General features: G+C 36.4%; 1 protein-coding gene across 4 annotated transcripts in view; it reads right to left on the reverse strand.

Annotated features, from left to right (window-relative positions):
* LOC108279915 (sodium- and chloride-dependent GABA transporter 2) overlaps positions 1 to 9,805 on the reverse strand; it is a 32,020-nt gene extending 22,215 nt beyond the window's left edge. The window contains exons 1-7 of one of the 4 annotated variants that reach the window (XM_017494546.3): positions 9,657 to 9,805; positions 8,984 to 9,198; positions 8,440 to 8,574; positions 7,118 to 7,258; positions 2,849 to 2,945; positions 2,209 to 2,265; positions 784 to 913 (exon numbers count right to left, since the gene is read on the reverse strand). In XM_017494546.3, coding sequence (XP_017350035.1) covers positions 784 to 913; positions 2,209 to 2,265; positions 2,849 to 2,945; positions 7,118 to 7,258; positions 8,440 to 8,574; positions 8,984 to 9,185 — 762 coding nt within the window. In that variant the 5' untranslated portion in view covers positions 9,186 to 9,198; positions 9,657 to 9,805. Of the gene's footprint in view, positions 1 to 783; positions 914 to 2,208; positions 2,269 to 2,848; positions 2,946 to 7,117; positions 7,259 to 8,439; positions 8,575 to 8,983; positions 9,199 to 9,656 lie in introns of all 4 variants that reach the window. The other 3 variants (XM_017494544.3, XM_017494547.3, XM_017494545.3) reach the window with 3 other exon arrangements.
* Positions 9,806 to 13,419: the final 3,614 nt, after the last annotated feature.

Below are 13,419 nucleotides of genomic sequence, written 5' to 3' on the forward strand. Positions count from 1 at the left end.
AAAAGCTGATTTTGTCTCATCAGCAATTGTAGTCAAGGTGCTGGTGAACCATTTTATGAGATCCTCTTGATCCTGAGGTTTCTCATTGAATCTTTCATGGCAAGGATTTTGCAATGCATAGCAATTTGCATTTTTTGAGTTTCCATTTTTGGGGCCTTTGTTGTATGTCTACTTCTGTTGCGGTTATAATCAGGGGGAAGTGGTCACTTCCACACAGATCATCCCAGACATGCCATGAAAAGTCAATCATTCATAACATATAGTTAAGTCAGTGGCAGAGAAGCTTCCATGAGCCGTATTTGAACCGTCATTTAACAAACATTAACAATGTCTTCACACTGAAGCTTTTCTATCCTCTTTCCCTTAATATCAAGATGTTTTCCTCCCCACAGTGGGCTGGGGCTGTTGAAGTCACCCATGAAAATATATCACATCCTGTAACATCAATTCAGCAGTTATTTAATTTTCCTCCATGTTTTCGAATTCTCTAGTACGGATTACTTCTTTACTATTATTTATGGGTGGGTGATGGAAAACCTTCATGACCACGCTAGCTAGCATATTTGCGCACAGGAGATTTTCAACTTGGATTTTTTTTTTTAACATTCTACCAAGATCTGGCTAGACCTCAGCTTCTTGACATTCTTCACTGTCTCTGCTATTCCTGAAATACCTTTCTCCCGTCTAAGTCAAATACTACCCAAAGTACTGTGTTGGAGCTGTGACAGACTCAACGTGTATGTGTGTGTGTGTGTGTGTGTGTGTGTGTGTGTGTGTGTTTACCTTGCCTGTGGTCTTGACTCCTTTCCAGATGCAAAAGTAACAGATAATCCAGACCAGCAAAAGACAGAGTGTCAGGTCATAGTGTGGTGGACCCAGGGTATCGTCGCTGGATATCCTCTGCACGCGATGACTGAGGACAGACAGTTACATGGAAAAAACAAACTTCCCCAGCAGCGATCTCTCTATTAGAGTATGTAATATACACATTGTGGGGGTTGTAACTGAAAGATTCACAGATTCCGACTTCCCAAATTCTGCCCCAACTTTATATTTCTGCTTAAATGTTCTGCTCTGAAATGGAACAAGGTGGACATGCTGGTTTATATACATGTCAAATGTTGCCATCCTCAAATTGTAAACAAAAGCATAATAGCGTGATGGATACAGATGTTTCACTTCCCAAGTTTAGTTTTGAGGGTTCTAGTTTAGAGCTGCCCAACAGATAAACATGCTGTTCTAATCAAGCTGTCCTGCAGTAACACCCCCATTTCCCAACCATATGTGCAACCAGGAATGTAAAATGTAAAATGTGTATTTTTTTCTTAGAAAAAAAAAGGAAAACAAAGTGTGTCTAAGAAAGAACTTGAAAGGGAAACATGCTTTAAATATGAGGAATTATGTTTAACCCACCCCATCTTATTATGTGCGCAAGTCTTAAATCTTTCTGTCTATTATATTTAGAGTGGCCAACACATTTCCATTATGTTTGTGTAAATTGTTATTAAATATATATATAGAGAGAAATAAAATTGAAAAAGGTTTTGCATATTTATGCTGTTCGTGTTTATTAAAACATCACTGTAAATGCAGCCCTGGCTGTTCCATTATTAGTGCTTATTACATTAGGAAGTAAACATAGGATTTTACTTTTGTTTATCTTGGCTCATGACTACATAGTTGCATGATTCTATTTAAAAAAAAAAAAAAAAAAAACAGAGTTGTGAAATAGAAACGGCTTTGCCAAAAACTCCTCCTACATATTTATATTCCCTACTTGACTCTACAGTTCTCTTTTACAGGTTTTTACCCCCTCTACTTCCCTGCATCCCCCCAGTAACCTATTATTCCTACACTCCTTTCCCACATCTCCAACAAAGAGTAATTTAACTTTCTAGTGCAGAGAAGAGGCTTTTTAGCCTGGGCTCTCATTGTTCCCCCCTACCCCTTCCCCCACCTTTTTGAAATTTCTTATTTAAAGGGAGACATCAAAGACCATTACAATAATTTTCCTGTAAATGTGTGCACTACACTACATATTCACTACACATGTGTTCCATGTCTAATCTTTCCACAGTTAAACGGAAGAAAGCATTAAAAAAAATCTCCAAGAATTTAAAAAAAAAAAAAAAAAAAGTTGACTTCTTGTCAAATCAGCACTACATAAAAACAAACCTCCAAAAAGTGTGATTTTATCATTTAACTTACAGCCAGAATTCCTCCTCTGGAGAGACAACCTTGTATGGTGCAGATAAGTTGACACTGCTACTGTAGAAAACAGGATGCACATAAATCTATAAATACCCAAAATAAAATGAATTAAACTGCAAAATAATTCTCTGTTAAGAGTTTATTAATATATAGTTAGCAATTTTCCAACAAAATGCATTAGCTTCTAGAACGCCCTACATTGTAAGTGTATATAGTTAATGGGAAGCCATTTGGGATTTGGTCTAACTAAATTAAATAAATCAATCAATCAAAAACGTAAATTGTTCTTGCATGAAAATGACCTTTAGATGAGGGATTTTATGTGGATCTGCAGTAGCACAAGACAAGTAAAATCAACGACAAACAAATTTAAATGGGTAAAAAATAAATAAATAAAAAATAAAACATATTCTGAAACATTAGGTTGTGCTAAAATTATAATATTGGTTCTTTGTAAACCTTTTCATTTTCACCTTGCATGGCAATCAAATCATACTAAGGCCAAACAATATTTGAATGAGTTTGAAATCTAGATCTACAAGATTCCACTCCATGTATAGCTTTATTATAAATGTTTTTGCAAATCTTTGGATGAACATGAGTTTAATTGTGTGTTCACAGGTGTGGGTGTATTTACCTGTAGTTGTATGTTTCATTGTATAGAAAGGACCAGTCAGCATCTGCTGTGTGCAGACCAGAGTGCAGCAAGCTTTTATTATACGTGTGACAAGATTCTGTGGACAATGGAAACCTCCAGTGAGATTGAAAATAGTTATCCAAATATTTGCCAAAAGTAGGATTACTGATCTAGGATGTAACCTGTTCATTTTTCTCTTGTGCAAACTCAATGCCTAGCTCAGTATATAGTATACAGGTTGTATGTATTATTGTGTGTAAATCATAAAATGTCCGGCAGCCTATTCCATAGGAACAGACATGTACAGACCTATACAAGAATATGAATGTATTATGTTCACCATGTTTCACAATACTTTTTAGCAGCTGTAGTTCAGTGATGGAAAAAGTTCTCAGCCTTGGCACTGTGAAAGAACAACACCTTTAACCCTTCACTCTTCACCCAGATAATGTTTCACCATTCAGTAGCATTAGATAATAGAGTTGGGGTACTCGATCTCGACTCGGACTAGAGTCCAATTATGAATGAACTCGGTCTTGTCATGCACTCGGGTAAATTTGTACTCAGACTTGGCATGGACTTAGACATTCTGAAGATTTTTCTGATTACAGTTGAGTCCACGGCCATAAAAAATAAACAACAACATACAATGAAGATAACAAGAACCTAATGAAAGTCTCCCTGCCTGCCGACATGCAGCAGTAACCCGTCCTGATGGCTTGTAGCCAAAATATAGTTGCTCCACATTGAGCGCATGCACACATTCGCACTGCATGGATAGGAAGAATGTCTTCAAAGTAAGCAGTAATTCATTTTGCTTACGAAAATCATAAAGTTTTTCAAAATAACGATTACCGATGCAACTGGCATGACTTCAAATTTCTAACAACATGTTGAAAGACAACTCAGAGACAGGTATGTTACTTATTATTATAGAGAAAATGCAGTGGCTGTAAATGTACTGTGGTCATTTTCAACTGAAAATGTAATATGCTCTAATGTAATGTCATTATCTTCATTAAGATAATGTAATGTGCTCTGAATTGTACTGAGTAGTTAGGTAGCTTAGAAAACTGTGCAAAGATCTTATGCACATTAAATGTTTCACAAATACCTTTGTTTTACAATTACCTCCTGTTTTAAATCAGTTTTAAATTTCCAAATGCTCTTTTTTTGAAGTGTAAAAAAAAAGGTTAATTTGTATTTCCATACACTTTTAATTTATTAAAACCTCTACATATACCTCTCTAGCAGGTTTTTGCTTTGAATCACATTTTTGTTCAACTAGAAACTAGTTGTTGATGTACTGATGACATGAATGAAAAAAAAAATAATGGCAGGATGTAATAGTAGTTTTTTTTGTTACATTTTTACTGCCACTGCTTTGTAAAAGTTAAAATGTTAATTTTAATGGCTCAGTGTTGAGTTTACAATTGCAATTTCAAGTAATAATTATATCTGATTCACTTTCTGGACTCGGCTGAACTTGACTTGGACTTGGCTGTTAAGGACTCTGTCTCTCGTCCAACTCTGCCCCCTTTGGACTTGGACTTTATTGGTTAAGGGCTTAGTGTGTGTGTGTGTGTGTGTGTGTGTGTGTGTGTATATATATATATATATATATATATATATATATATATATATATATATAAAATGTAAATAACTTTTAGACACAACATCTTACTTTAACCACATTATTACCACAAACAAGAATGAAAAACCTGCTTAATCAAAAACATCACACAAATCAAAGAAACTAGAACTACTGTTACCTCAGGCATTAAATTATCTTGTGGTTGGTTGGTTTGGTTCAACGCTTTTAACTATAGTGCTGTGAAAAGGTATTTGCACCCGTTAAGTTCTTTTCCGATACCAGTCACATCCTGATTTCTTCTGTTTTTATGTATATCTCATACTAAATAGTTTTAGATCTTCAAATGAAATACAACATAAAACAAAGGCAACATAGAATATAGTTTTTATTTTTTATTTTTTTATTGAAACAAAAAAAAAGTTATCCAACACATATCACCAACGTGTAAAACTAATTCCCGCCTTAAACTTAAAATCTGCCAGGGTTGTGCCACCCTTAGCAGCAATAACTGCAACTAAACACAGCGCTGTGGCGGAATTTTCAACTTCATGCTGTTGAAAAAGTTCTATTCAAGTGTTGATTTGATTGAACAGGGTTTGTATTAATCAGACCTGGTTGCGTCTAGTCCAGCTGAACCTCATTATGAATGCAGATTCATAGATTAATGGAATTAGTAACTACAGAGGCAAATACATTTTCACACAGTCCCAGTTTGCATTGGATAACTTTTTTGCTTCAATAAATAACATTATCATTTAAAAACTGTATTTTGTGTTTACTCAGATTGCCTTTGTTTTATCTTAGATTTCGTTTTTAATTTCTGAAACAATTTAGTATGAGATATAAAAAAAAAAACAGAAGAAATCAGGCAAAGCAAAGCAAATACTTTTTTCACAGCACTATTTCGTGAAATACCTATTAGCTGGTAATGGACTGGAGAGATATTTCCAGAACTAAGCAGATTGGAAAATTAGGCAGGGTCAGGTTAATTTACTGTGACAGGAAAGTATGGCTTATGTAACATTCTTGACTATCGATCAGGCTCTAAAGCAATGCCCTTACATCCACAGCAGAATATTTTCAAAAGTTTCAGGTTCACTGCAGAATCGTTTCAATGTACACATGTGCTGTAGCAGAATACACATAAACCTCATCTCAATGGTGATTGACACTGACCTCAGATTTAATGATATTAAATCAAACCATTGTCCAGAGACCCTCTATCGAACTTTGAAGTCCACTGAGCTAAGGTTAAGGAACTGCTTACTTACCACTGGAGATTCGGTTGCAGTTTTTAAATCAACAAAAAATATTTTTGTCATAATTTTAGGGCTGCACAGTTGCGGGTGTCACAATTACATAATCGTTAAAAGTCACAATTACAGATGTCCACTTGCATTGTTCTGCATGTTCAAGAGGTGTGTTTAGAGCATGTTATGTTGTGCGAGGCGAATCACAGCTTTTAAGAGGCTATTTGTCTGTATGTCCTTATCAACTACCTCATGATCCACTGCTGCATGTGTTACATTTCATCTCATTTCATGCTCATTTCGTGAACATGTGTGCTGATTAAAAAAAATAATAATAAATAAAAAATTTTAAAAAATAACATCCAACAACTTGCAAAGTGTTGCTCAGAATCAAGCAGTGGTACGGAAATGAAAAGCATCATCTGTGGTGTGGAATTATTTTGGATTCACTAGCAATGATGTCGAGCAGCACATTATACTCTGTAAGTTATGTCGAACAACTGTTTTCTGCACCAAAAGGCAACACCACAAAGTGACAGAGTGCAATACGAGGAGTGTCTTAGCATGAAGGAAAAAGCACCAAGTCATGCAAGAACTGCTACACAGACACCCATCATGGAATCATTGTTTAGTGTTTCCTAGTATCCGGCAAGTTCCCAAAGGCAAATGGAGATAACTGAAGCGATAACCTATTTCATTGCAAAAGACATGGTGCCAAATAATATGATTTGCAGCGGTGGGTTTAAAAAGCTCAAACACACTGGATAAGTGATATTTCATCCCCTCCCACAATCATTTTACTCGAGCTGCGCAACCTGTACTTTAATCACTTGTGTTCTTGGCCAAAAAAAACGGATAAGGCAAACTCTGCTTTTTACAGAGGTTATTTTAAAAGTTTTCCCATTGATTTCATTTTATATAACATTACAATACCATTCATGTGTAGTTGACCTTTGAGGCTTATTGCTACAGAAAAGCAAGAAAGGTTTTTCAGGAAGACAGATATCAGCTTGTTTAGTATGTGTATATAGAAATATGGCATGCAGTTGCTTCAAACAATGGAACTGTAATAATCATAATTAATAATTGCAAATACAATTTCAAGGGGAATAATCAAAGTGTATGATCTTTATCATAATCAATCAGCCTTATTTTATATGCAAGCATTTTAGCTATTTAAAGTTGATGCCTCTGTCTTTTATGTCTGATTTTATATTTCTCTTTGTGCTTGTTGAAATTCCTGTATGTACAATACTTTGATTTAAATGTTTTTTTTTTATAAACATATTCACTACTTACTTAATTACCTAATTACTTATTGCTGATACAGTGGATAGAGGTCAGGCTGAAACGTGCTGTAGTATTCCTTTATTCCTTTAAACAAAATGTTTTTGATTGTACTTTTATGTAAAGAAGTTTTTATACCTGTGTTCCATTCATTGACACAGGAGATCCAAGGCAGTGTGGTCTGGAAACAGCTGAAGAGGTAGAAAACCGCCCAGGCAAGAACCACAATGTAGTAGATGTTCAGGTAGATCACAATAACTTGAGATGCAATGCCAATTCCTGTGAATACCACAAGCATTTGTATAGCATTTGTCACCATAAGTGTCAATGGTATTTCAACAATGGTGAGACAATAATGTATGTAAGCTCTAAAAGATATATCCTTCTTTTTAGAAGTCCTTGAGATGTAATGTAGAGTTTTGGGTAATGCCCTGTGTTTCAAAAGACGTGCTGTGGTATTGCTCACTGCTTGCTAGCTAAGGGTAGCTAGTTTGAAATTCAGCTGCACTGAAAAAACTCAGTGTATTTACTTAATTCAACTGCGTACATCGGTTCCACGAGAATGGATTGTGATACATTAACACAGTTTGTTCTCGTACATCTAAGAAGATAATTCAACAGTGTCTTTTCAAACCCCTGAATAAACTCGCTCAGACCAGAGCTGGACTGAACCCGGATCAATAGGACAGTGAGGCAGCGACTTTTAGTTTAATCGCTTATTTCTACTCATCAGCTCTTACATCCTCATGAGATTTCATAATGTCATTGGATAACGTTACTATTATGTGAATTACTCATACTCACTCCACATGATTCAAAACAGTAATTAGAAACTTGTTTAAATTAAATTCAGTATAAGCAAGGAAATCATGTTTTGATGAGAAACATAATGTTTTCATGTAAACTATACCTAATATCTTCTCTTAAATCTGACCGACCACATAGTCCCTTGTTTTGGACTCATCGCACATGCGTGTTTAAATAATAGAACTCAATCATGCAATCTGTCAGTCAATAAGCGAAAAGAGTATTAAACGTAAACATAAAACTACAGTCTGAAAAGAAAGATGAGTACAAAACAATACAATATAGGACACTAAGAGTGACAGCATATATGACAGTACATAAATAAACTGGTTTTGGTGGCTCTGGAACCTATCACACAATCACTGAGCAGGAACACACCCTACCATTATACACCCGGGAGGTGGTAGCGACAATTTTGAGTTGCCAGGCCACGTATCGGCTTGTTTTTATTAGGTGGGAGGAATCCAGAGAATGCAAAGGAAATGCATACAAACAAGTGGGCAAACATGCAGAGAAACATCGCACAGACAGTAACCCAAGCTCAGGATTAAACGAAGAACTCTGCAGCTCGGAAGCAGCAACACTAGCCACTGCATCACAGTGTCACACAGTCAATCAAAATAAATAAATAAATACAATAAGGCAGAAATTACCTTCAAACATAGGACATATCTTCCTCCAGGCTGTGATCCCTCCTTCACTCGTGTACTGACCCAATGCAGTCTCCAGGAAAAAGACAGGAATGCCACAGAAGATGAGGAAGACAAAGTAAGGGATGAAGAATACACCTATACATAGATACAAGTGAGCCTGGGGTTATTTGTGTGGATTTTTTCTGCTACAGAAGACAGAATAGAATACAGTAAAATAAACAGAATTAACATTCAGCTCATTCTTCTTAAGAAAAAGACTTGGTATTTAAAAAGCCTGGCTTGGAGGCTTCCGTTTCCAAACATCAGCAGCTAAAGAAAAAGGAGTGTTTTGTTTAAAAAGTGCATGACTCTGTGTGGGCATGCACTATTCTTTATCATGAGCATTTCAAAAGACTCACTGATAAATGTGAATCCTATTTACTGGTCTATTTAAGCCTGTTTTCATTTGCTGTATCTTGGATATTAATCCTGTACAAAAGAATACACAACTGAAAACCCAGACATCCTCTCTCTCTCTCTCTCTCTCTCTCTCTCTCTGACTCACCTCCTCCGTTCTTGTAGCAGAGATATGGAAAGCGCCACACATTGCCCAGGCCAATGATTTCACCTGCCATGGACAGCATAAACTCTGTCTTGTTGGCCCACTTCTCTCTCTGCTCTAGCGTTGCTCCTTTGCCCTTCTCGCTCCATATCTGAGGATCCTCAGCAGGCTCGATCACAGTGTCCTGTCCTCTGGCCTCTGGCATAATGACTGACTTTCTGTCACACACAATCACATTGTAGTTGCATCGAAAACTTTGTGTGTTGATAACATAAAAAATGGCTTTTGTAATGCATTTGTTATATTTCTTTTGCATGCACAAATTTAAATTTCAGCAGTTGCCTGTTCAATAGGTCACACACTGTGCTGCCTCTCTGCTATAAATCATCCTAACATGTCATTAAATTGCACATAGTCCTTTATATAGTATAAGTGCAAAATAAAGTGCAAAATCTGCTTCAGATGTTATTAAATAACTAGGAACACCAGTTTGTTTGTTTGTTTGTTGTTGGGTTTTTTTAATCCACGCAAAAAAAAAAAAAAAAAAAAAAAAAAAAACATTTACACTTAAACAATTCACTTTATAAGAAAATTCATAGCATGCATATAAACAAAGCACATCGCATGCATTTTTAAATGGATCAAGTATTGGGGGGAATTGTGATGGGAAACTCACCAGAGATTTCCGCTGTAGTTCCTAACGGGCTGTTCGCGCTGTCTGTGGAAACAAGCGAGCAAGTTCTCAAAGAATGTGCATGGCATAAGTTCAGAGTGGGAGTAAACGCGGCGCGCGAGAGGGAAGGCGTGATGGGGGCGTGTCCACAGAGCACGCGGTCTGTGAAGAGACTCTATTGGCAGTGCGTGCGTGCCCACTGTATACTTCCAGCTGGTAAATAAAAATAAAATTAAAAAAAACACCCGGTCTACCGTCCGATTAATCCCAGCCGAGCCTGGATTTATCAGCACAACCTGGGTTTGAATCTAGGTCCGATTTAGGTCCAGATGCTCCGCCCAAAATTGGACAAAATGCTGCATGCCGGTCGGTCCACATCAGACCCGAGTACTCAACCCACATCTGGGCAAGTTACCACGTGCCACTGTCGGGTCGATTACTTATTACCGATTAGAGACGTAATCAACCCAAAATTAAAAATGCACACCTTTGGTATTTTGGTGTTCGCACTGTGTGTTTCCACAACAGTTTAGGGAAGAACCAAATGTCTGTGAAGGTCAGGTGTCCACATACCTTTGGAATATACAGGGACATAACGTTGTTATGCACCTGTACATTTGTTGTTAGGTTGACAACATTGTCATTTAATTTTTAGTTCACCTAAAAATGAAAATTATGTTATGATATGTTCATATGTTATGATATCATATGAAAATGATGTTTTTGTATTATAATTCACACTGACCTGTTTATTTTGGTCTTAAATATAAAGCTCTTGCATTGTATATATACATAATGTATATATAAATATTTGAGCCTTTATTACATAGAGAACTAAAAAGGACTATTATATTTGTGACCCCGCCCTCACCAGGGTGTGGTTCAGGATGTGGTTATGGCCTTGGGAATATGTGAATCTTGTTCACATTCATAGATTGAGCTGGCTCTTTTACAGTAGGTGAATGGTGGGTGATGATTCATTCTCTGATCAGTTCTCTAACGCCTTTAATACAGTACACAGTACAATCGTGATTGAAAAGCATCCAGACAGAAGTATAAATATCTGAGTTGATCTGCACAATATACAGTGGTACTTGAAAGTTTGTGAACCCTTTAGAATCTTCTACATATCTGCAAAATATGATGTAAAACATCATACGATTTTCACACAAGTCCAAAAAGTACACAAAGAGAACCCAGTTAAACAATGAGACAAAAATATTATACTTGGTCATTTATTTATTGAGGAAAATGATCTAATGTTACATATCTGTGATTGGGATCCGAAAGTGTGGGCTCTTACTAGTGAGTTTTAAATGTCTCTGGTGCCCTCTAGTGTCCCTTTATAAACAAACAGCACAAGATTTTTATTTTATTTTTTCTTCACACTAAATTAATTGTGTATGAATGTTTGAATAGTGACCTGAAGTGGACTGCCATCCTGTAAATGAATGGATGAATAAATAAATAAATTAATTCAATTTTGTCTCCCCAGCAGTCTTTGCTGCTCAGAAGCTGTCCCTGACCGTCTCCATTGCTCAATCTGTAATAAGTGCTAGATTTGAGAAAGAAAAAAAAAAAAATGAAGTTGAGGTCCTGGCCTAAGCTGAGTGGTAATTTTTTAAATGGTTCTTCAATCATTGATTATAACATGAAAAGTAACGTAGACAGTATCCAGCTAACAATTATTGGTTCAAAATTGTGAGAAAATAGCTCCCATTTGGTTTTCCAGGAATGTTTTCAGAAATACAACATTCATGTTTTATTACACATTATGATGTTGTACATTTTCCATTACTATTAAAATTTTAACACTGACATGAGTAAACACATCTGAAACAGACTGAATAATGTTATCTCTGATTTACACTGTAAAAAATGTCTCGTAAAAAGAAATATTATATAATTGTGACACTATATAATATATAAGTAAAAATGAATTGAATATGATCACAATTATCTAGTAGTTATTATTGTGAGATATAATTTTTTTCAGTGTGGTTTCTTGCTGAGTACGTGTGAGAAATCATTGCCACTAAAGTCTGAGGCAATTTGAGAATGACACATGGTACTCATTTGTTAATTTGAATACTGGATTAAAAAAAAAAAAAAAAAAAAAAAAAATGTGTTGCTCACATGGTATCCTGCATAGTTAAATATTAGGTCTGGAGCGTGCTGCAGATGTGCATTGTGTAAGTGTCTTACAGGATATTGTGCCATTATTTGCACTAACTTGGAATTCAACACCGACAGGACAGTGACCAGATACAGCTTTGTTCAGGGCCACCTGGCTAACATGAGCAGACTTGTGGCCTGCGTGCCAACATATTGCCTAAGGTTCTGCAGAAACATACTGCCTACAAGGTGTTTCCTGAAGAAATAAACTTATACTAAAACAGATTTAAAAAGTAGTAGTTTAGGAAAAGTATATGAGAGATAGATGAGAGCCTTACGGACATACAAGAAAAGAAAGGGCAAGAAAGGGCAGAGGAGATATGACCGGACAGAGGTGACAGAGGAACAAACAGAAGAGGAATAAAACTTTATTTTCAAGAACATTATTATATCTGTACACACTGTACACTCACCATTCACTTTATTAGGAACACCTGCACATTCATGCAGTTATTTACTTAGTTAGTCATGCAGTTATTGCCCAATCATGTGACAGCAGTGCAATGCACAAAATCATGCAGATACAGGTCAAGAGCTTAAAATAATATTGACATCAGACATCAGAATGAAGAAAAAGTGTGATCTCTGTGACTTTAACTGTGGCATTGTTATTGGTGCCAGAAGGGCTGGTTTGAGTATTTCAGAAACTGCTGATCTCCTGGGATTTTCACACACAGCAGCCACTATAGTTTATACAGAATGGTGCAAAAAAAAAAAAAACAATTGCAAAAACAAAAAAACATTGAGTGAGTGACAGTTCTATGGGTGGAAACGCCTTGTTGATAGAGGAAAATGGCAAGATTGGTTCAAGCTGCCAGGAAGGATACAGTAACTCATATAATTACTCCTTACAACCGTGGTGTGCAGAAAAGCATCTCAGCATGCACAATATATCGATCCTTGAGGAGGGTAGGCTACAACAGCAGAAGACCGCATTGGGTTTCAGATTAGAAAAAAATTTCACCTGTTTTTTTCCGGTTTTCAACTGTACAGTTTGGGTGAGCCTGTGCTCATGATAGCCTCAAGAGCTGTATCAGCCTACAGGCCCTCTGCTCACAGAATGTTTTTTCTTTTTCTTTTTTTTCTTCTTTTTTTCTTTTCAGTCCTTTCTGTGTAAACTCTAGAGAGTGTTGTGTGTGAAAATCCCAAAAGATCAGCAGTTACTGAAATACTCAGACCAGTCCATCTGGCACCAGCAACCATGTCATGGTTGAAGTCACAGAGATCACACTTTTTCTTCATTATGATGTTTGATGTCAACATTAACTGAAGCTCTTAACCTGTACCTGCATGACTGCATGAGTCGTCCCCTGTGTTTAGCTGTTTGGCACTTGCAAACCACAGTTGTGCTTATTGGACCCATTACTAACTGACTCTAGCTTCAACAAATCAGCAAACAGACTCATAGTAGCGGCCGGTATTTATATATTTATCAAAAAAAAAAAAAAAAGGGTCATATGTCCAAGTAATCCTGGGACTGAACGGAGGAATTACTGATCCAGCACACAGGGTCATGTTCATGAACTAAACGACCTGATTTGATTCAACGGGTGTTTCATTGATTCATAAAATATTTCGGTCGTGATCTGAG

The sequence above is a fragment of the Ictalurus punctatus genome, chromosome 19, assembly GCF_001660625.3.
Source record: "Ictalurus punctatus breed USDA103 chromosome 19, Coco_2.0, whole genome shotgun sequence".
Classification (NCBI taxonomy): domain Eukaryota; kingdom Metazoa; phylum Chordata; class Actinopteri; order Siluriformes; family Ictaluridae; genus Ictalurus; species Ictalurus punctatus.